This window comes from Crinia signifera, chromosome 4, assembly GCF_055691185.1.
Source record: "Crinia signifera chromosome 4, ASM5569118v1, whole genome shotgun sequence".
Classification (NCBI taxonomy): domain Eukaryota; kingdom Metazoa; phylum Chordata; class Amphibia; order Anura; family Myobatrachidae; genus Crinia; species Crinia signifera.
The window spans coordinates 204,583,755-204,608,627 of NC_139220.1; the positions used below are offsets into that span (position 1 = coordinate 204,583,755).

The 24,873-nt window shown below is 41.7% G+C and overlaps 1 protein-coding gene across 3 annotated transcripts in view; it reads right to left on the bottom strand.

Annotated features, from left to right (window-relative positions):
- TLN2 (talin 2) overlaps positions 1–24,873 on the bottom strand; it is a 237,705-nt gene that overhangs the window by 36,210 nt on the left and 176,622 nt on the right. For all 3 annotated transcript variants that reach the window (XM_083183520.1, XM_083183519.1, XM_083183521.1), the window contains 7 exons: positions 18,784–18,873; positions 18,563–18,685; positions 17,830–17,973; positions 16,824–16,985; positions 3,297–3,437; positions 2,419–2,600; positions 1,116–1,248 (listed from right to left, as the gene is read on the bottom strand). In XM_083183520.1, the coding sequence (XP_083039646.1) occupies positions 1,116–1,248; positions 2,419–2,600; positions 3,297–3,437; positions 16,824–16,985; positions 17,830–17,973; positions 18,563–18,685; positions 18,784–18,873 (975 nt within the window). The remainder of the gene's footprint in view (positions 1–1,115; positions 1,249–2,418; positions 2,601–3,296; positions 3,438–16,823; positions 16,986–17,829; positions 17,974–18,562; positions 18,686–18,783; positions 18,874–24,873) is intronic.

A 24,873-nucleotide genomic window follows, 5' to 3' on the forward strand; every position in this document is an offset into this window, starting at 1 on the left:
TTATACTTCTGTTAAATCCTTTTCCCTGAACCCATTGTGGGATATTGTCCTCATTTAGGCAATTTCAAACCGTTACAAGTTTATCAACTTTAAATGTCAGGGAGATGGTTTGTTCCCTGCTTCTGTCCGAGGGGCTTAGTTAGGAAAATAACCAACGATGCAGGAGGTGGATACTGAACAGGGATGAGTGAATGTTAAATATACTACATTACAGGATTCCTAAAAGTGGCTATACAGTATATCCTCACACTCCACTGGCAAGTTATACAAAAAGTACTTTATTTAGCTTACTAACAGTATATCTAAAAACAAGCAGTTAGTTTATCCACTTATACCCCTTTTACACCAGAGGTTGGACCCGGGATATTGCCGCTCCAGTCCGGGGCAGGGCATGGTGTAAATGGGCTGAAAAAAAATAACACGGGTACTGTTCCCCGGGAATCTGACCCGGCAAATGTTCAGGGTCGGACACGGGGCTTATCCGGGGCTCAGGGTGGTGTAAATGGTCATTATCCGGGTTATTTGGTGGGTAGAGGGGCGCGAAGAGCTGATTGGTGCTTCCGCGGCTCTGGCAGATGATGTCATCTGCTGGAGACCCGCACAGGGCGCATGTAGCAGCGCAGCAGCAGCGTTACCACGCTCTAGACCTCTATCTAGATCTATCTATCGAGATCTAGACCTCTCAGACAAGAATTGTGCTCTCCGCCTCCAAGTGTGAAGCAAGTAGCACAGGGTGAGAAGCTGCTTCAAACTCTCAATTGCTGAAAAGTACAGCACAAACTGCAACACAGCTACTCCGTCTGCCATCTTCGCTGCAATGCTGGGAGCAGAACCCACCCCCTCCCTTTTCCCTTTCTTGTGACCTCATCTCAAACAGCCCAAAGGTCCATTTTTAATGACACCAGCAAGGAAAGACAGGGCTGAACCGTTTTCAGTGTGAAAGGGCCTTACCCGGGAATAACCCGGATTGAATTGCAGTGTAAATGGGGTCTGAGTCAGGGCATGCCCTGGCAATTTCCCGTGTTCGATTTCCCGGGTCCTACCCGGTATTCTGGTGTAAAAGTGGTATGAGACAGGAAAACATGGAAACAAGTTGCCTAGATCACAACTCATACCTCTAGTGAGATCTCATCCCTAATAGCCAGGTTCTGACTGACACTTGCGAGAGACGCCTGTTCAATGTCACGGATACATCGATTGATGCTATCAATAGAATAATCACATTCTCTCTGTCCTGGAGCTTTATCCCTGCAAGGATGGAGAGAGAAAAATATCTATTACTTTAGCTTGTTTTCCAGAGTTTCAATATACAACCAAAATGAATAAAGTTATGTAAGTTACATATCTATGTTTTATATTCTGCTTATATTTTTTGCTATGGAACAATCTAAAAAAAAAAAAAAAAATCAGAATTTTCATAATGGAATGTATGTGTGGAAGTAGTATTAACCCAATCCTCCCCAACAGATCTCAGTCAGCACCTACAGCAGCGAGGAGAAAAAAACAGCAGCCCCTAAGCACCACTAAGAAGCCATACACGTTTGAAAATGTGGGATACTTTCAGGAATCAGGAGGGAATAGTCCTGGCTTGAACAATAAGTAGAAGTAAAATGGCACAGATTCTGGGGATGGGAGTGCAGATGATACGGAGTGACTGGAGGTGGGAAGCGAGGAAGGATCCTCAGGTGTGGGAAAGAGGTGATTTTGTTTCACTCACTCACTTCTCTCAATACACAGCACGTGTACTGAGAGAAGTGAGCGAGTGAAATAATTGGGCTCTGCACTGCTGGAGTAAATAAAAGATTTGCTTGTGTAACGGGGGCTTGAGTAAACACAAAGTGCTGCATATTGGAGTGTGTAATTGAGTAAAGTGGGCTATGTATGGGGGAAACTGAGTGAAGCTGGGGAAATGTGTAATGAGGAAAGTTAAGAGTGGGCTGTATACTAGGGACAGTTAGGAAGGTAATCTTTAGGTGTATGGCCAGCTTTATGATTTGATGAGGTCAACTGGCCCACATTTTTGGCCAAATTGGCAATGAGAAAAATCATCATAAACAGTGTTCTTATTGCTTAGAGAGTATGCCTGCATTTTCCCCTTTTCTGTGCAGCTACTACTAATGACACCAAGGATAACTGCAAAACACATTTTACAAACTGCTGAAGACTTATAATTAAAATGTTAATGTTACCTTTATTCAAATTGCAACCCAACAAATTTGTTAAAAAAAAAAACCTGTACATATGAAGGACCCAGTAACCAATTACCACCATATACTAACAATTGTATATTTATTTTTAACAATCCGGGTTGTCAATGTACCAAACCCCCCCCCACACTATATCGTTGGTTCCGTGAATCGCCCATCGTGGATCAAACAAACTTAAAAAGCTGTTCCAAATGTCCAGTGCTCTCCATACCTGATGGATGTAATGAGACTTTTAATAGAGTCCGAGACTATTCTTGAATGACCAGCCAGGCTAGACCATGTTGGTGGATCTTTAGGGTTAATGGCCAGAGATCGGGCAGTCTTGATAAGTGATGATGAGCTCTCTAGCATAGTGATGGCAGAGACTAATATAGGCTCTTGAGCACGAGATCCCTGTATAAGACCAAATGAGATTTGAAGAGATATTCATATATACCATTAGTTATGAAACAATCAATGTGAGAACAAAGTCAGCAAGCAAACTTAGTGGTGTAATGCAACATTTCCTATAACGAAACTACTATTAAAGCACTGTAGACTAAAATGAAGGAAGATACTGTGTTACAGGAAAATTAGATTAAAGCCTGCTTTAATTAAATCATTATGACATATACTAAAACCCACTGGACTAACTCCGGATGCTTAAAATAGGACTTGGACTTGGATAAAATAGGATCTGTTCAAACATTATTGCTGCAATTTCACAGGTTCTGCATAAACTTAACTTCATTACCACAGTCTGTGACCATGAAAATAGTCACTGAAGTTTTCATGATTACAGATGTAGCTAAGGGAAATCTCAAGTATCAGGAGTTATTTCAGCGAGTTGATACTAGGTATAACGATATTAATCAAATATTTTGCTGGAATGTCATTTCTCTTTAAGGGGATGACCTATAAGATCTAATGGCATCAATTCTAGGCATGAGAACTAAAAAGGGAATAATCTGTAAGACTATTTGAAATTAATTTAACTGAAACCAATCTAAAAAAATAAAATAGGTTCTCAGGCACCAAGCTGTACAGAAAGGTATGCAAGTGAAGGGGAAATTGTATAAAATGAATTGGTAATAGATTATGATTTATCACCTCTGCACTTATCTGGGCTGGAATACTGGCAAATTCAGGATTTGAAGCAAATGCTGTCAAGTTCTCCACTGCGGATATAAGTGGTGCAGTAGCTGCGCTGCATTTCTCACGATTGTCATCTGAAAAGTCTCCATCTAGGGTCTTGGAGATTATGGACAAGAAAAATTCATATATTTACAATACACAGAAGAAAGATTTTCTTAATTTTTTTTTTTTTAAACACACATTGATCACAAAGCCGGTTTTTAAATGCGAACTAAGGACTACAAGATGTTAGGTAAACCAGATATTTCCTTTCTGTTCATTAAATAAAAATAATGCAGCCAAGTGCAATAGAACAAAAAAACAATCAAATATTGCTTCCAAGGATCTGTACAAAAGTGTGTTTTTTATTTAACCACTTAAATGACTTGGTGGATTTTACCCTTTCACGGCCAATCCCAATCCCTGTTCTCTGGAACAATATTAAACATTGTCCCGAAATCTCATACTATCCAATATTATTTATGCTGTCTAAACAGGTTAAAAGTGGGCTAAAGTAAGAAAACAAAAACATCAAACAAATTATGGTTAGCATTACTGCCTCACAACACTGAGGTTGTGGGTTCAATTCCACCGTGGCTCTAATTGCATGGTGTTTGTACATTGTCCCTGTGCATGCATGGCTTTCCTCTGGGTGCTCCAGCTTCCTCCCACAATCCAAAAAATATATGGATAGGTTAATTGCCCCCACACAAGAAAGAAAAAAAACTAACCCTAATTCAGTGTTCCCAAACTTCGTTTGAGAAACTCTGCTCTAGTGTGTATGTTGCATGTGGTAGGGAATAATGATTGTAAGATCATCTGGAGGAGGAACTGATGTGAATGGCTAACTATTCTCTTTAACCCCTTCCTGACAGAGCCAGTTTTTGCGTTCCTGACAGAGCCCTTTTTTTCAAATCTGACATGTCTCACTTAAGTGGGGATAACTTTTTTTTGCTTTTACTTATCCCAGTGATTTTGAGATTGTTTTTTCGTGACACATTGTACTTCAAATTAGTGGTAAATTTGGGTCGATACAGTCTGTGTTTTTTTGTGAAAAATACCAAAATATCGTGAAAAAATGGAAAATTTAGCGATTTGCAAAATGTTAAATTTTCTGCTTGTGAGACAAATAATCTTACCACTCAAAATAGTGAATAACTAACATAGACCATATGTCTACTTTATGTTGACATCATTATTTCAACTTCCTTTTAATTTTTTGGGACACTAGGAGGCTTCAAATATAAATAGCAAATTCTCAAATTTTCAAGAAAATTTCAAACACTGATTTTTTTAGGGACCAGTTCAGTTCTGATGTGACTTTGAGGGACTTGTATGTGAGACACCCCCATAAATGATGCCATTTCAAAAACTGCACCCCTCACAGTATTCAAAACAGCATTTTGGAAGTTTGTTAACCCTTTAGGTGTTTCACAGGAATTAAAACAAAGTGTAGGTGAAATTTCAAAATTTCTTTTTTTTTGCAGATTTGCAATTTTAATACATTTTTCTAAGGAACACAGTACATTTTACTAGAGAAATGTGACTGAAAATTGATTCCCCCAATTCTTTTGTTTTCATAAATATCCTATATGTGGCCCTAGTGTGCACGGTGACCAAACCACAGGCTTCATAATAGAAGGAGCACCTACTTGATTTTGGAGCCTCCTTTTTATGAGATTATTTTTTAGGCACCATGTAGGTTTCTAGGCACCATAAGATGCTAAAAGTTAGGAACCCCCCCACAAGTGACCCCATTTTGCAAACTACACCCCTCAGGGAATTCATCTAGGGGTATAGTGTACATTTCAAACCCCCAGGGGTTTCACCAATTGTGGTACAACTGGGCAGTGAAAATGAAAAATTATTTTTTTTACACAAAAATACAGTTCTGGCTCCAAATTTGTCATTTTCAGAAGGTATGAAGGAGACAAAGCACCCCAAAATCTGTGCCCCAATTTCTCCCGAGTACGGCAATGCCTCACATGTGACCAAAAAATACCAGTTGGGTGCATGGCAGGACTCAGAAGGGAAGGAGTGATTTTTGGATTTTGCAGCTCAGATTCTGGTGGAATTTTGGTGGGTGCTATGTCGCATTAGCAAGACCCCCCAAGCACCAATACAGTGGAACCCCCCCACAAGTCACCCCATTTTGAAAACTACACCCCTCAGGGAATTCATCTAGGGGTATAGTGTACATTTCAAACCCCCAGGGGTTTCACCAATTTTGATACAAGTGGGCAGTGAAAATGAAAAATTACATTTTTTTACACAAAAATGCAGTTCTGGCTCAAAATTTTTCATTTTCAGAAGGTATGAAGGAGAAAAAGCACCCCAAAATCTGTGCCCCAATTTCTCCCGAGTACGGCAATGCCTCACATGTGACCAAAAAATACCAGTTGGGTGCATGGCAGGACTCAGAAGGGAAGGAGTGATTTTTGGATTTTGCAGCACAGATTCTGGTGGAATGAATGGTGGGTGCTATGTTGCACCAATACAGTGGAACCCCCCCACAAGTCACCCCATTTTGCAAAGTACACCCCTCAGGGAATTCATCTAGGGGTATAGTGTACATTTCAAACCCCCAGGGGTTTCACCAATTTTGATACAAGTGGGCAGTGAAAATGAAAAATTACATTTTTTTACACAAAAATGCAGTTCTGGCTCAAAATTTTTCATTTTCAGAAGGTATGAAGGAGAAAAAGCACCCCAAAATATGTGCCCCAATTTCTCCCGAGTACGGAAATGCCTCACATGTGACCAAAAAATACCAGTTGGGTGCATGGCAGGACTCAGAACGGAAGGAGTGATTTTTGGATTTTGCGGCTCAGATTCTGGTGGAATTTTGGTGGGTGCTATGTCGCATTAGCAAGACCCCCCAAGCACCAATACAGTGGAACCCCCCCACAAGTCACCCCATTTTGAAAACTACACCCCTCAGGGAATTCATCTAGGGGTATAGTGTACATTTCAAACCCCCAGGGGTTTCACCAATTTTGATACAAGTGGGCAGTGAAAATGAAAAATTACATTTTTTACACAAAAATGCAGTTCTGGCTCGAAATTTTTCATTTTCAGAAGGTATGAAGGAGAAAAAGCACCCCAAAATCTGTGCCCCAATTTCTCCCGAGTACGGCAATGCCTCACATGTGACCAAAAAATACCAGTTGGGTGCATGGCAGGACTCAGAAGGGAAGGAGTGATTTTTGGATTTTGCAGCACAGATTCTGGTGGAATGAATGGTGGGTGCTATGTTGCACCAATACAGTGGAACCCCCCCACAAGTCACCCCATTTTGCAAAGTACACCCCTCAGGGAATTCATCTAGGGGTATAGTGTACATTTCAAACCCCCAGGGGTTTCACCAATTTTGATACAAGTGGGCAGTGAAAATGAAAAATTACATTTTTTTACACAAAAATGCAGTTCTGGCTCAAAATTTTTCATTTTCAGAAGGTATGAAGGAGAAAAAGCACCCCAAAATATGTGCCCCAATTTCTCCCGAGTACGGAAATGCCTCACATGTGACCAAAAAATACCAGTTGGGTGCATGGCAGGACTCAGAACGGAAGGAGTGATTTTTGGATTTTGCGGCTCAGATTCTGGTGGAATTTTGGTGGGTGCTATGTCGCATTAGCAAGACCCCCCAAGCACCAATACAGTGGAACCCCCCCACAAGTCACCCCATTTTGAAAACTACACCCCTCAGGGAATTCATCTAGGGGTATAGTGTACATTTCAAACCCCCAGGGGTTTCACCAATTTTGATACAAGTGGGCAGTGAAAATGAAAAATTACATTTTTTACACAAAAATGCAGTTCTGGCTCGAAATTTTTCATTTTCAGAAGGTATGAAGGAGAAAAAGCACCCCAAAATCTGTGCCCCAATTTATCCCGAGTACGGCAATGCCTCACATGTGACCAAAAAATACCAGTTGGGTGCATGGCAGGACTCAGAACGGAAGGAGTGATTTTTGGATTTTGCAGCTCAGATTCTGGTGGAATTTTGGTGGGTGCTATGTCGCATTAGCAAGACCCCCCAAGCACCAATACAGTGGAACCCCCCCACAAGTCACCCCATTTTGAAAACTACACCCCTCAGGGAATTCATCTAGGGGTATAGTGTACATTTCAAACCCCCAGGGGTTTCACCAATTTTGATACAAGTGGGCAGTGAAAATGAAAAATTACATTTTTTTACACAAAAATGCAGTTCTGGCTCAAAATTTTTCATTTTCAGAAGGTATGAAGGAGAAAAAGCACCCCAAAATCTGTGCCCCAATTTCTCCCGAGTACGGAAATGCCTCACATGTGACCAAAAAATACCAGTTGGGTGCATGGCAGGACTCAGAACGGAAGGAGTGATTTTTGGATTTTGCAGCACAGATTTTGGTGGAATGAATGGTGGGTGCTATGTTGCACCAATACAGTGGAACCCCCCCACAAGTCACCCCATTTTGCAAAGTACACCCCTCAGGGAATTCATCTAGGGGTATAGTGTACATTTCAAACCCCCAGGGGTTTCACCAATTTTGATACAAGTGGGCAGTGAAAATGAAAAATTACATTTTTTTACACAAAAATGCAGTTCTGGCTCAAAATTTTTCATTTTCAGAAGGTATGAAGGAGACAAAGCACCCCAAAATCTGTGCCCCAATTTCTCCCGAGTACGGCAATGCCTCACATGTGACCAAAAAATACCATTTGGGTGCATGGCAGGACTCAGAAGGGAAGGAGTGATTTTTGGATTTTGCAGCTCAGATTCTGGTGGAATGTTGGTGGGTGCTATGTGGCATTAGCAAGACCCCCCAAGCACCAATACAGTGGAACCCCCCCACAAGTCACCCCATTTTGCAAACTACACCCCTCAGGGAATTCATCTAGGGGTATAGTGTACATTTCAAACCCCCAGGGGTTTCACCAATTTTGATACAAGTGGGCAGTGAACATGAAAAATTACATTTTTTACACAAAAATGCAGTTCTGGCTCAAAAATTTTCATTTTCAGAAGGTATGAAGGAGAAAAAGCACCCCAAAATCTGTGCCCCAATTTCTCCCGAGTACGGCAATGCCTCACATGTGACCAAAAATACCAGTTGGGTGCATGGCAGGACTCAAAAGGGAAGGAGTGATTTTTGGATTTTGCAGCTCAGATTCTGGTGGAATTTTGGTGGGTGCTATGTCGCATTAGCAAGACCCCCCAAGCACCAATACAGTGGAACCCCCCCACAAGTGACCCCATTTTGCAAACTACACCCCTCAGGGAATTCATCTAGGGGTATAGTGTACATTTCAAACCCCCAGGGGTTTCACCAATTTTGATACAAGTGGGCAGTGAACATGAAAAATTACATTTTTTACACAAAAATGCAGTTCTGGCTCAAAATTTTTCATTTTCAGAAGGTATGAAGGAGAAAAAGCACCCCAAAATCTGTGCCCCAATTTCTCCCGAGTACGGCAATGCCTCACATGTGACCAAAAAATACCAGTTGGGTGCATGGCAGGACTCAGAAGGGAAGGAGTGATTTTTGGATTTTGCAGCACAGATTCTGGTGGAATGAATGGTGGGTGCTATGTTGCACCAATACAGTGGAACCCCCCCACAAGTCACCCCATTTTGCAAACTACACCCCTCAGGGAATTCATCTAGGGGTATAGTGTACATTTCAAACCCCCAGGGGTTTCACCAATTTTGATACAAGTGGGCAGTGAAAATGAAAAATTACATTTTTTTACACAAAAATGCAGTTCTGGCTCAAAATTTTTCATTTTCAGAAGGAATGAAGGAGACAAAGCACCCCAAAATCTGTGCCCCAATTTCTCCCGAGTACGGCAATGCCTCATGTGTGACCAAAAAGTGGCAGGACTCAGAAGGGAAGGAGTGATATTTGGATTTTGCAGCACAAATTCTGGTGGAATGATGGTGGGTGCTATGTCGCATTAGCAAGACCCCCAAAGCACCAATACAGTGGAACCCCCCCACAAGTGACCCCATTTTGCAAACTACACCCCTCAGGGAATTCATCTAGGGGTATAGTGTACATTTCAAACCCCCAGGGGTTTCACCAATTTTGATAAAACTGGGCAGTGAACATGAAAAATTACATTTTTTTACACAAAAATGCAGTTCTGGCTCAAAATTTTTCATTTTCACAAGGAATGAAGGAGACAAAGCACCCCAAAATCTGTGCCCCAATTTCTCCCGAGTACGGCAATGCCTCACATGTGACCAAAAAATACCAGTTGGGTGCATGGCAGGACTCAGAAGGGAAGGAGTGATTTTTGGATTTTGCAGCACAGATTCTGGTGGAATGAATGGTGGGTGCTATGTTGCACCAATACAGTGGAACCCCCCCACAAGTCACCCCATTTTGCAAACTACACCCCTCAGGGAATTCATCTAGGGGTATAGTGTACATTTCAAACCCCCAGGGGTTTCACCAATTTTGATACAAGTGGGCAGTGAAAATGAAAAATTACATTTTTTTACACAAAAATGCAGTTCTGGCTCAAAATTTTTCATTTTCAGAAGGAATGAAGGAGACAAAGCACCCCAAAATCTGTGCCCCAATTTCTCCCGAGTACGGCAATGCCTCATGTGTGACCAAAAAGTGGCAGGACTCAGAAGGGAAGGAGTGATATTTGGATTTTGCAGCACAAATTCTGGTGGAATGATGGTGGGTGCTATGTCGCATTAGCAAGACCCCCAAAGCACCAATACAGTGGAACCCCCCCACAAGTGACCCCATTTTGCAAACTACACCCCTCAGGGAATTCATCTAGGGGTATAGTGTACATTTCAAACCCCCAGGGGTTTCACCAATTTTGATAAAACTGGGCAGTGAACATGAAAAATTACATTTTTTTACACAAAAATGCAGTTCTGGCTCAAAATTTTTCATTTTCACAAGGAATGAAGGAGACAAAGCACCCCAAAATCTGTGCCCCAATTTCTCCCGAGTACGGCAATGCCTCACATGTGACCAAAAAATACCAGTTGGGTGCATGGCAGGACTCAGAAGGGAAGGAGTGATTTTTGGATTTTGCGGCTCAGATTCTGGTGGAATGAATGGTGGGTGCTATGTGGCATTAGCAAGACCCCCGAAGCACGGTGAAATTATGAACCTAATATTCCATAGATGTGTGGTATATTTTAAAACACTCCTTTATACATAGGCCGGGTTTGTCGGGGCAAGTGTCACACTGGAAAATAGTTTGCTTTCTTATTCCCTTTTTATAGCAAACTTTGCACCTTTTTTGTGTCCTGCCCTTTTTTCCAGTGGAGGGGATTTCATCAGGAAAATGCTGCCCTGGTACAATACGGGGGCCAGTACTAGAAGTACTGGGGCCCTCTGCCTGCTGGTTCCCAAATATTAGGCCCTTTATGACTTCCTCTTGAAAGTGCATAAATGTCCCCCTCTGGCCGGTAGAACGGAATAGCACGTAAGCGTTATACAGTGCCATCTGGATGATATACACGGCCACCTTCTTGTACCAGATTTTTGTTTTCCGCAGGGCACTGTACGGCTTCAGTACCTGATCTGAAAGATCCACTCCGCCCATGTACCTATTGTAATCCAGGATACAATTAGGTTTGGAGGTGTGGGTACTGGTACCTCGTACAGGGACGGAGGTGGTACTGTCTCCGTGAATTGTTGTCAGTATAAGGACATCCCTCTTGTCCTTATATTTGACCAACAACATATTTTCGTTGCATATTCCCCTGCTTTCACCCCTTCTCATTACTTGGGCAATGTGCGTTTTTGGGAGGCCTCTTTGGTTCTTGCGCACAGTACCGCAAGCTGCTGTACCTCTTGAACCAAGGGCCTTAAACAGGGGGATGCTAGTGTAAAAGTTATCCACATAGAGGTGATAACCTTTATCCAGGAAGGGGTGCACTAAATCCCAGACAATTTTCCCACTAACACCTACGAGGGAGGGGGGGCATTCTGGCGGTTGAATTCTTGAATCCTTCCCTTCATAAACCCTAAACCTGTGGGTGTACCCTGAGGTGCTTTCACACAGTTTATACATTTTTATGCCATACCTTGCCCTCTTACTGGGAAGGTACTGGCGGAATTTAACCCTTCCTTTAAAATGTATAAGGGACTCGTCGATACAAATAAATTTTTCAGGGATGTACACCTCTTCAAATTTGGCACTGAAATGATCAATGACCGGCCTGACTTTGAATAGCCGGTCAAAGGTGGGATCATCTCTGGGTGGGCACTGTGCATTATCGGTGTAATGTATAAATTTAAGAATTGTCTCAAATCGAGTCCGGGGCATGGCCATACGGTAAAATGGAGTACTGTACAGAACATCTGTACTCCAATATTGCCTAATTTCTGGCTTTTTTACTATGCCCATATGAAACACCAGACCCCAAAACGTCATCATCTCTACTGCATCTACAGGGGTCCACCTAGCAAATGATGACGTGGGGTTTTGAGCAATAAACTGCTGGGCATATAAATTAGTTTGGTCCACCATTAAATTTATAAAATCATCAGAGAAAAATAATTTGAAAAAGTCAATTTCTCTGAGACCTGTTGAATCAAATTGGATTCCTGGCATGGCCAAAAACTCAGGAACCTGGGGCTCAAAATTGTCTGGTGGTGGGGTCCATACTAGATCAATTATTGGGGGGGGAATCTCAGCTGATCTACGGGGGCGTCTTTGAGGGGGTCCCTCATCACCAGAGGAGGAAGAGGAGCTTAAGACGAATCCTTCAAATTCCCCGCTTGCATCACTGCCTGTGTCAGAGTCAGAGGCAAGCATGGCATATGCCTCCTCCACTGAATACATTCTCCTGGATGACTGGGAGGACATTTGGGAGGACATTTGGGAGGACATTTGGGAGGACATTTGGGATGCCATTTTTATTTTTGTGTTACTGGTAGTGAAATGTTTCAACACGTGTATAGTGTAGGGGGGGGTACAAACTTTATTTCAATCCGGGGGGTATGTAGTGTGTATGTGGTGCAGAAAAAAAAAATACTTTATACCAATAAAAAAAAAAAAAATGAAGGGGTTAAAAATAAAAAATTGAAGGGGTTAAAAAAAAAAAAAAAAGGTCCTGCGCCAAAAATTGAGCACAGATGTTGGTCAGTAACGTCTGTCACTGAACAGCGCTCAAAGGCAACAGGAATCTGATCAAAAAAAAAAAAAAAATTGATCAACCCTGTGCCGAAAAAGCTGATCAGTGATGTACGTCACTGATCGGCGCACAGTGGCCACAGGACACCCACAAAATCAGTGTGTGTAAAAAAAAAATTAAAAAAAGACCCCACAGCACTCACAAAAAAAAAAAAAGGTGATCAGTGATGCGACACTGATTACCAGTGAGGGACAGCAGGTGCACAACCTTTGGTGCAACTGACAGTGCAACTGGCAGCAACTGACAGGTATATATATAAAAAAAAAAACCTCTGCGCCCCCAAAAAGTTGCTGATCAGCACAGATATACTGATCAGCACAAAAGGGGGGGTAGCAGACACAAAATATACACTCTCTATCACTCTCTGTCACTATCTCTCTCTATCTCTCTATCTCTCACTATCTCTCACTATCTATCACTCTAGGACACTGCAGCAGCAGCACTGACAGTTATATGTATAAAAAAAAACTGCACCCCCAAAAAGGGGGGGTAGCAGACACAAAATATACACTCTCTATCACTCTCTGTCACTATCTCTCTCTATCTCTCTATCTCTCACTATCTATCACTATCTATCACTCTATGACACTGCAGCAGCAGCACTGACAGTTATATATATAAAATAAAACCCCTGCACCCCCAAAAAGGGGGGGTAGCAGACACAAATCTCTCTATCTCTCTACCTCTCACTATCTATCACTATCTATCACTATCTATCACTGTATGACACTGCAGCAGCAGCAGCACTGACAGTTATATATATATAGAAAACCCCTGCACCCCCAAAAAGGGGGGGTAGCAGACACAAAATATAGCTCTCTCTGTCACTATCTCTCTATCTCTCTCTATCTCTCTCTATCTCTCTCTCTATCTCTCTATCACACTGCAGCAGCAGCAGGAAGTCTCAGGAAGTCAGATCCAGGAAGCGTCCAGCACGCTACAAGCAGTGATAAGGTGATCTCAGGTAAGGTATTTGCAAGGATCAGGTAAGTATTAGCAAGGATCAGGTCGGTATTCACGGCAGGCAGGCACGGTGACCGTTCTGCACGCTATTCCAGACCGGAATGGCGTCTGCAGCGCAGTCACCGTCAGTTTAAATGTCGCGCCTTGGCTGTGATTGGTCCGTGGGTCCCACGGACCAATCACAGCCTTGGGGGCAGGTGGGGTGAGGGTGGGGTGAGGTGTCATCGTCACCGATGACCCCCTCATGCCCCCTGACGCCCGGCGGTGATTGACACCTGTGTTACCGAGCGTCCGATTCGCTGGTAACACAGGAAAACGCTGTGAATGGCTGTTCACACTGAACAGCCAATCACAGCGATCGCCGACGGGGGGGCGACATCGCAGCCCCCCTGGGCATGCAGGGACATGTCTGCTGTCAGGGACAGCAGACATCGTCCCTCTGTCACTGCGTCTCGAGACGCAGTGACAGTTTAAAGTCATGACGTACATTTATGCCATGTGTCGGGAAGTACCTCCCGGCCATGACGTAAATGTACGTCAAATGTCGGGAAGGAGTTAAAAGGCACTGCAGAATGTGTATATGCCATATAAACAAATGCTAATAAAATACATACATACATACATACAAACACTAGTATTTAAGTTAGCACTGTCTGTATGAGCCCCTCTTCTCTTACCCCCTGCCCAGTTTGCTCACTTTCTCTTCCACCTTCTGCTCTTAGGTCAGGTCCGTAGGCCACCCCAACACAAACCCACTATCTCCCTTGTCAAACCGATTTTCTCTCCCCCATCCTTGTTTTTCTCTCCCCTGCACCTTCCATTATATATACACACTATATATATATATATATATATATATATATATATATATATATATATATATATATATATATAAATAAAAGAAAAAGAAAGAAAGCGCACCAATGAGCCAGAGTATCAAAAAGAATATTCACTGCTTTTAATGCTCACATACATAGTGGTTTGAGAATAAAAGCTTGCCAGCTCGATGTAACACAGGATCACAGCACTCATGAAATGTGAATCCACCACGTATCAACCTCTGGCCGCCGGACAGGAATCCAAACGATTGTTGGGCGTGGCAGCTTGTTGGTCCGATGCAGTGACATCCCATGTTCCTTCCCGTGGCGGCTCCGTCATTTGGATTCCTGTCCGGCGGCCAGAGGTTGATACGTGGTGGATTCACATTTCATGAGTGCCGTGATCCTGTGTTACATCGAGCTGGCAAGCTTTTATTCTCAAACCACTATGTATGTGAGCATTAAAAGCAGTGAATATTCTTTTTGATACTCTGGCTCATTGGTGCGCTTTCTTTCTTTCTCTTTTTTTGCAAGTATCCCCGCTTGGGATTTGGTACATCCCTTCGAAAGAAGCTGCACACATTGTTGGGACACTATTAGACTGATTCTGGGTCTCTGAAAATATTGTGCGCTGGGTATTGTTTGTTTATATATATATATATATATATATATATATATATATAGAACAGAACAAAGGGCACTCAGGGTCTTTTTCACAAGTGGACTGTTTATTCAGTCATAAATCGGGTCCGTCTACGTTTCGGGGTCTCCCCCTTCGTCAGGACAGGTAGTGGTACCTGTCCTGACGAAGGGGGAGACCCCGAAACGTAGACGGACCCGATTTATGACTGAATAAACAGTCCACTTGTTTTCACCTTGAAAAAGACCCTGAGTGCCCTTTGTTCTGTTCTATATATACCAGGGGCTGCAAGGTCCCGATTGTTGGCACTGGGGCGCTTCTACCTTACTTTGGCTTCACCTAAGTCCTGCAGTGCCGGATCTCTTCCTGGTCTATATATATATATATATATATATATATATATATATATACACATACATATATACATACACACACACACACACACACACATACACAATGAAGCATCAGTCCGTTGATTTTGATGCTGTTTTTACCATTTTATAGACTATAGCCTCACAAAAGAATGGCTCTGTCAGACCCCCCTCCCCATGTGCAGCTATAATCTACCCTCCCCATATGTACCACTGCCTGACCAAGCATGTCTCTGCCACCGTCCCCACCTTCCCATATATTTTCCATTGCCCTTTCTTTGTCTGTCCCCTTTTTTCACCTCTTTCTCTGCCTCACTCTTCATGTCCCACCACTATATCACAATCCTCTCTTTCCTCTCTCTTTACCTATCTTTCCCGACATACCCCGTCTCTCTGATCACTCCATCCAGAGGGGGGGAGGGGGACTGCTGGTTAGCGGTGGGAGAATTGAGACTGTGGTGTCCCGGCAACAGATAGTGAGATTGGTGCATTATATAATAGGTACTATATATAGATACCCATGTAACCCATTCACAGTATTTTTTTAAATACAAAACAGCTAAAAATACATTTTTAGATGGTATTAGAAAATGTATTGTGTTTTCGCTTTACAGGATAAATCTATAGGAAAGCCCCTTTCAAGCTTCTAATTGAAGCAACCAGAAAACTAATATGACGAACCGCAAATATGCTGAAAGTCAATTTTATAAAACATTTTTTTTAAATAAAACCTATTGCAATCTGAAAAATAAAGGAATAGTTTTAATCTGGATACACATTAGACAAATGATCATATTTCCCTTGATCTCCTGGACAAATTATATAGTGAATATACCATATATACTCGAGTATAAGCCTACTTTTTCAGAACATTTTTTATGCTGAAAAAGCCCCCCTCGGCTTATACTCGAGTGAGGGTCCCACTTGAGTCAATACGTTTTCCCAGTTTTTTGGTTGAGAAATTAGGTGCCTCGTCTTATATTCGGGTCGACTTATACTCGAGTATATACGGTACATTGTGCAATCTTACAATATATTGTTGGTCGTTTGGTCGTTAACGACAGATCAGGTATATATGAAGGCAATGCAAACACACTGGGTGATGGACTGAAAACCATTGACCATATCATCAGACTCGGCTGCATATGCACGACCAATTTAAAGATGTAATAAACAACTTATGGGAACGTACGATAAAAATGGCCAATCATCAATCATTTAAAAAATTGTCTAGTGTGTACCCAGTTTAAGAGGGAAACCAGCATAGGGGCACACCAAAACATGTAGCACAGCAGGACAGAAAACACACACAGCAATAGATCACGGCTTAAATGTGAGGAGTGACATAACGCAGGACAGAACATTTCCAGGAATAAAAAAACACTTTTCTTTACATATAGTAGCTGTGTATTAATATGCATATACATTATCGATTGACAGTCACTGTGTTAGTTAGATTAGTAAAGAAAGAAGCAATAATAAAAATACAGTGACTCCACCACATGAGTGCACTGCTGTATCAGTGCGGTGTAACATACATAATGGTATTACCTTGATTGTTTTCACTAAGTTGGCAGTACTGTTCGCCACCTCTTTGGCCGATTGAACAAAGTGCCTTTTAGCCACGGGATTGGCAGTTTTGGAAGATGCAATGCGGCAGGCATTGCACAGTGCTGAGGTGTGTTTGGCAACTATGGTGGCAGCAGACAGAACCTATAGAACAAGCAAACGAGTGGAGACAGAGGCAACAACAAACGGCAGAACAGACTGTAACACTCACAGAGACACCCACACAACTGTGCTCTGTATTTCATTTGCTAAATAATGTCCAAGTCCTGCAGTGCAAACAAACATTGAACAAAAAAGGGTGCGTGTTTGGTATCACATGTTAAGTCCACACATAGATATTCATAACTAAAACAAATTATGTATATATGTCTAATGTATGTAAATGAACCTGTAAACAAAAGTTTTGAGGTTTTCTATTTGTGCTGTAGCAACAGTTACAGACCTCCCAACATGACCCATTCCAAGAGAGCTGAAATGCTCTGCTCCTGCACTTCACTTCTAAGGTATGATTGTCAAAACACCTCTCATATGCATTCATTAGTTCAACACAAGTAATGACAATCAAAATTAGGAGGGAAGTCCAGGAACAGAGCAATTTGTTGCTCCTGGAATGGATCATGTTGGGAGGTATGCAGTTAGCTGACTTGTCAGTCTACTAAAGCTGGAGATTCTGTTACTCTGAGCCCAGTGGATCAGAGCAACAGCACCCCCAGGTGCATAGCCAAAGTGGACTAGACCTTGCTCTACAACACTGGAAGATGACGGCACATATTGGACAGCTTTAAAAATCATATATTAATATGCCTAATGGTTCTTTCAATTTGTATCACCCCCATTACTGTAATGCATTGTGCTCGATCACAGCCCCCCCCCCCCCCCCCACACACACACACACACACACAGCAACTTCAGCTAATTGGATGATAATATCTTGTGTGTGCACTGTTTTTTACAAAACTGGAATCTGGGTTATCCAGCTGACACTTACCTGAGATGGGCTGCTGGCTGGATCTACTAAGTTCTGGCAGGCCATTTGGATGGCTTGATTAGCTCTGGCAAACTGAATTGGGTCAACGAGCCCTTGCTGGCCAGCCTGGCTATTGGGATCAGAAATACCCACCAGGTAGGATGCCTGAAAGAAAAGAATTGATTAATTATTAAGGTTCCCTGCCCAAAACTGCATATTCAGGATGCTGGCGCCGCATCCTTGAGAGCACCAAAATGCTGACGCAGGAATCTAAACATTTGGCATCCCGGCATGCTGGGACCTGCTGGAGAGCCGCAAGTTGCCTACGGCTGCACTAGCAGGACCAGGTTTAGGGTCAGCCAGCAGGGATGGAAGGGTTAGGCTAATAGAAGGTATACTTACCTGACCAGTCAGGATTCTTTACTTCGGGATGCCGGCGTCTGAACACTGACCACCGATTATCCTTATGTATCCCCCCCAAAAACTACTTTCCAAAAAATATTAGAAACCTCACCTAAAAAGGTTTTTGCTTCACTAGATGCCAATCCCAGTCCACAATACTCCACTCCATATTGTATGGATGTACTGTAGGTTTGTGGACCCATATTTTCCCTGGCTTCCCTACATATACTAAAGTGGTGCCATGATCTGATATAGCCCAATAAAACTGAAACTACATTACTTTACAAATAAGGAGTTTTAATAAATGACCATTACAAAAAAATGGCAATCAATCTGCTTAGAGAGGTCTTACCTGTGCAGCAGCTTCGGTCAGCCCACAAAGAGCCTTGGAAGCTATACCGACACATTCCCCAAACACTGGTAAGTCTCCAGTTTTGGCATTCTGAGAAATTCCTGCCATGGATTCCCCAAGGATCTGAAATAGTCCATTAAAAGATGCTTAAGCATAACTCTGGATAACTCTTCAGCAACTATTAAAAATAAATAAATAAAAACCGATATGCACAACGTTACCTTAGAATTCTCCATCACACTCTCAATGCAGTCAAAGTAGGACAGGTCACTGACTGGCTCATTAGGGTTCTCAAGCATTCCTTTCACAGTCTACAGTAAAGAATGTACAGTTAAAAAATAACCCCTTGGTACTTAAGAAACCTCAATTAAATCACAGCGACACATATTTTATACATCAAGTTTGTCAATAATTAAAATGTAGCATAGTTTAAGAGCAGAATCTTAGTCAAGAAGCCACAAATCCAGAAGACTCTTAATCTCCCAAAACCCACAGGTAATTACAAGTGAAAAGCATGGCTAAGTAGTAGTGCAAGGTAGTTCCCTCAAAAACATAAATTACTATGCAATACAACACACGAAGATAAAAGCAATAGGATAAAAATAGAGTAATAGAACAGAATGAAATGCACCAATGGAGGGACAGAATGTTGCCTTGTAGACACATACAAATGGCAAAAATATTATGAAAAGTTTCTCATTTTGGCAGGAATCATACACGGTAGTTGAAATTGGAGCCACAGATGGTGTGCAGAGTATATCAGGATAAATACACTGCATTGGCTCCAATGTAATACCAGGGAAGTTCAGATGTCCAATGGGACAGAGAGTCAGCTACATCTGCTGCGTTTAATACTCAAACTGATTTTCTTATAGAGTAAAAGTTCTGCTCCTCCACTGTTGTATTTCATTCTAGCTAAGCAAGCTTCCTTTCTATTACACATTGTTTCTCATACTGCTTTTATCTTTGTGTGTTGTATAATAAATTATATCTAATGTTTTAGAGAACTGATTAGCCAAGTCTTTAGGCCCCTATACACTTATGCGATTTGGGCCAATTTCACACAGAACGGGCAGAGAAATTGGGTGAAATCTGCCAAAATCGTATGCATTTGAAATCCTATCCGATAACGGCCCAGTGCACATTGGATTCAGAGGTCGGACCTGCTTGCAAGTCCAACCTCCGACTCGGACCCCCTACCGGAGGCAGGAAATGGGGTCACGTGATACAGCACATGCAAAAGATCCACTTTGACACTTGTCACGTTTAATAATTAGACCACTGCTAAATTGTGAGGTGATAAAAATATGACAAAATAAACCAGAAATATTTAATTAATGGATAGAATGGGAAAATGATTGTCATGAGTATTCCAGCTCTTCATTTCAAAATGAGGGTAATATAATACACTGTAGGGTACACTTAAGCTTCACTGTGAGGAGTATCTCTTGGTTCTATATCCCTAAATAAAGTAAACCTATTAAAATAAAAAAAACAGGCACAAAAAGAGATGGTCAGTAAATCGAATGCTGGCAGGACTTCAAGTATTATTTTCATGATGAAACGTCACTCATGTTCAAATGCTTGCGTTTTTATAGATGCTTGCTGAAGTACCAGAAAGAAGTCTCCCAGACACCGCCTGCACGGTACAGCTCACCTTTGGGACTACCTGTGTGATTTGTGGCTTTGACATCTAATTGCCATTCAGAAAAATCTGCATTTTCAGCAATAAATGTCTAGTTTGCTAATAGTGCTTATCAAGAGGAACTCCGAAAGCATAGGATGCAGGTGAAAAGGTCTTTATCTTTGCTACAAACTGTGAATTCCATTTTGAGTCACAAAAGTGGTGAGGTTAAAAAAAAGCTAAGCCGTGTTTTGCATGTTGTGCCAAACTGAGAAAAATAGCCAAGATGTACTGTATATGGACACATCTGTATGTATAGATTACTATTCTGGAAGACACCCTTACATGTCTCAGGAGCGTATCAGAGCTCAACATATAAGTATTTTGCCACATATGATAATTAGTGAATTCAGGTGTTTCAATCAGACCCATTGTCACAGGTGTATAAAATCAAACACCTATCCATGAGATCTCCATTTGCAAACATTTGTGATAAAATGTTGTTCTGAAGAGCTCAGTGACTTCAAGTGTGGTACATTGATAGGATTACACCTTCGCACCTCTGGATATTTCACAGTCAGCTGTAAGTGATATTTTTTATCAAGTAGAAGTGTTTAGGAACAGAAAAGCAGCAATGAAGTGGAAAAACCACGTAAAATCACTGAGGGTCAACAACTGCATAGACACAAGGCGTAAAAAGTTGCCAATGCTCTGCTGATTCTATAGCTGAAGAGTTCCACTGGCATTAATGTAAGCACAAATACTGTGCTACAGGAGCTTAATACAATGGGATTCCATTGTTGAGCAGCTGCATGCAAGCCTCGCACCAATGTCAAGCGTCAGATGGAGTGGTGTAAAGCACACCGACACTAGACTGTGCAACAGTGAAAACAAGTTCTGTGGAGTGACAAATTACGCTTCTCTGTTTGCCAGTTAGATGGGTGAGTCTAGGTTGGGCAGATGCCGGGAGAACGTTACCTGTCTGAATGCATTATGCCGATTGTGAAGTTTGCTGGTGAAGGATTAATTGTATGGAGATTTTTTTAAAGGTTTGGCCTAGGCCCCTTATTTCCAGTGAAAGACCATCTTTATGCTTCAGCATATCAAGATATTTTGAACAATCCAATACTTCTGGTTGCCTGATGACGCTAACAGATGGTCACAGTATACAGATGCCGAAATCCAGAATGTTCAACTGCACAACAGTCGCAATTCCAACAAACAGGGCCTATTCTTCATCGTGGAGGTAAACAATGAAGAATAAAACCTATGACGAGCTCAGTTGGAGTCATACCACACCCATGCTTCCAACTTTATGGCGGAAATTTGGGGAAGGATATTTTTTATTCTAACTTGAATGTGCCCTAGTGCACAAAGCAAGGACTATAAAGACATAGGGCCTTATTCTGGTTCATTCCTTCTGGTAAACTCCTTCTTAGATGGACAAAACCATGTGCACTGCAGGTGGAGTTAGATTTGGGTGGGGTTTTAATTCAAAGTGAGATCTATATTGCAGTGTAAAAATAAAGCAGCCAGTATTTTCCCTGCACAGAAACAAAATAACTCAGCCAAATCTAATTATCTCTGCACATTTTACATCTGCCCCCCTGCAGTGCACATGGTTTCGTCCATCTAAAAAGGAATTTGCCAGGAGTGAACCAGAATAAGGCCCATAGTTTGAGGAGCATAGTGTGGGAGTACTTGACTGGCCCGCACAGAGCCCTGACTTCAAGCTCATCGAGTACATTTGGGATGAATTAGTACAGAGATTGCCAGCCAGGCCTTCTAATCCAACATCAGTGCCTAACCTCATAAATGCTCTACAGAATGAACACAAATTCCCATAGAAACACTCAAAAATCTTGTGTACATCTTACAAGAGTGGTAGCGGTTATAGTTGAAAACGTAGACCAACTCCATATTTAAGTATACTGTATGTATTTGAGTACAATGTCATTATAGTACCTGTTGGCATAATGGCGGTTTGGAGCCCTCCTTGCACAAACAATCCATAGCACTATAATTTTGCTGCTGATTCCAGGAGGCAGAATACATTGCGTGTGCACAGTCTACTGATAACTGCCTAGCTGTGTCAACATCGACATTGCTTACAAATCTGAATCAGTCTCTAGGTCATTTGGAAGTCTGTATAATACCTGTCACATTTAAAGTAACCTGAACGCCCGCTTTACTTTACAAATATTTTTTATCCTAACAGAGAATGTCAAAGGGACTTTGTGAGCATGGGCAGATCCATGTGATGTGATGGCCATGCAACCTCTAGGAATGTTTTGAATAGCCAGGATATCTTTAAGAGGCCCGGTACTGCTGGATTTTAGGCGGGCACCTAGGTTGCCTTGTGGAAAAACCTCCTCTGCACCTTCTCCTGGGAAACGAGCAAGTAAGCCCCAGTGGCAACAAGCATGCAACCCCCACTGGCAACAAGCATGTAACACCCACTGGTAGGTAGGTAAGTGGCACATCAGGGAGCATTATGTGTGTAAGCAGGCATAATTAAGGGCCATTATGTATGTAAGCAGGAACGCTGGTGCGGCCAGTAGAAGAGCTGCATCTTTTGCCATGAAACCCCTAGCAACGAGTTATTAGAATCCTTATTGCGAGGCATCATCTTGTGTGTGGGATATAAAATGGTGTCAGCGGTGTGTCGCACAATGTGTAATGGGCATTACGGTGTGTGGCACAATGTGTAATGAAAATTACTATGTGTGGCACAATGTGTAATGAAAATTACTATGTGTGGCACAATGTGCATTTCAGTGTGTGGCACAATGTGTAAGGGGCATTACTATAAGAAGGAAAAATTACTATGGGACGGACCACGGGATATTAATCAGCATTATTATGAACAGAGAAGTGTCCTCTAGGAAGTTATGCAAATTTATAAAACAATATGCTTTTAGTTCTAAGTATTTGTGAGTAAATGAATCAGGAGAAAGGAGGCTAGAGAGAGAAGGGAGATTACTATTCCCATACGTAGTCCACATGTATGGTTTATGATGGAAAAGTTGAAAAAGTGTGGAAAAAATATGTGTTGACTTTCATTTGAACCGGTCAACTTTAAGCACAGTCTACCTTATACATGCTGACAACCCATCGACTGTCGACATATGTACTTGTCACCTTATGAACTGGAACCCCTCTGGGACTTAAGGGGGTTATACATGGTGCAATGTACTTTCTATTAACCCCTTCATGACAGAGCCAGTTTGTGCCTTCATGACAGAGCCCTTTTTTTCAAATCTGACATGTCTCACTTAAGTGGGGATAACTTTTTTTTGCTTTTACTTATCCCAGTGATTTTGAGATTGTTTTCTCGTGACACATTGTACTTCAAGTTAGTGGTAAATTTTCGTCGATACAGTCTGTGTTTTTTTGTGAAAAATACCAAAATATCGTGAAAAAATGGAAAATTTAGCAATTTGCAAAATGTTAAATTTTCTGCTTGTGAGACAAATAATCATACCACTCAAAATAGTTAATAACTAACATAGACCATATGTCTACTTTATGTTTCCATCATTATTTCAACTTCCTTTTAATTTTTTTGGACACTAGGAGGCTTACAATATGAATAGCAAATTCTCAAATTTTCAAGAAAATTTCAAACACTGATTTTTTTAGGGACCAGTTCAGTTCTGATGTGACTTTGAGGGACTTGTATGTGAGACACCCCCATAAATGATGCCATTTCAAAAACTGCACCCCTCACAGTATTCAAAACAGCATTTTGGAAGTTTGTTAACCCTTTAGGTGTTTCACAGGAATTAAAACAAAGTGTAGGTGAAATTTCAAAATTTCTTTTTTTTTGCAGAGTTTCAATTTTAATACATTTTTCTAACGAATACAGTAGATTTTACTAGAGAAATGTGACTAAAAATTGATTCCCCCAATTCTTTTGTTTTCAAAAATATCCTATATGTGGCCCTAGTGTGCACGTTGACCAAACCACAGGCTTCATAATAGAAGGAGCACCTACTTGATTTTGGAGCCTCCTTTTTATGAGATTTTTTTTTAGGCACCATGTAGGTTTCTAGGCACCATAAGTGCTAAAAGTTAGGAACCTCCCCCACAAGTCACCCCATTTTGCAATCTACACCCCTCAGGGAATTCATCTAGGGGTATAGTGTACATTTCAAACCCCCAGGGGTTTCACCAATTTTGGTACAACTGGGATGTGAAAATGGAAAATTAAATTTTTTTACACAAACATGCAGTTCTGGCTCAAAATTTTTCATTTTCACAAGGAATGAAGGAGACAAAGCACCCCAAAATCTGTGCCCCAATTTCTCCCGAGTACGGCAATGCCTTACATGTGACCAAAAAATACCAGTTGGGTGCATGGCAGGACTTAGAAGGGAAGGAGTGATTTTTGGATTTTGCAGCAAAGATTTTGGTGGAATGAATGGTGGGTGCTATGTTGCATTAGCAAGACTCCCAAAGCACCAATACAGTGGAACCCCCCCACAAGTCACCCCATTTTGCAAAGTACACCCCTCAGGGAATTCATCTAGGGGTATAGTGTACATTTCAAACCCCCAGGGGTTTCACCAATTTTGGTACAACTGGGATGTGAAAATGGAAAATTACATTTTTTTACACAAACATGCAGTTCTGGCTCAAAATTTTTCATTTTCACAAGGAATGAAGGAGACAAAGCACCCCAAAA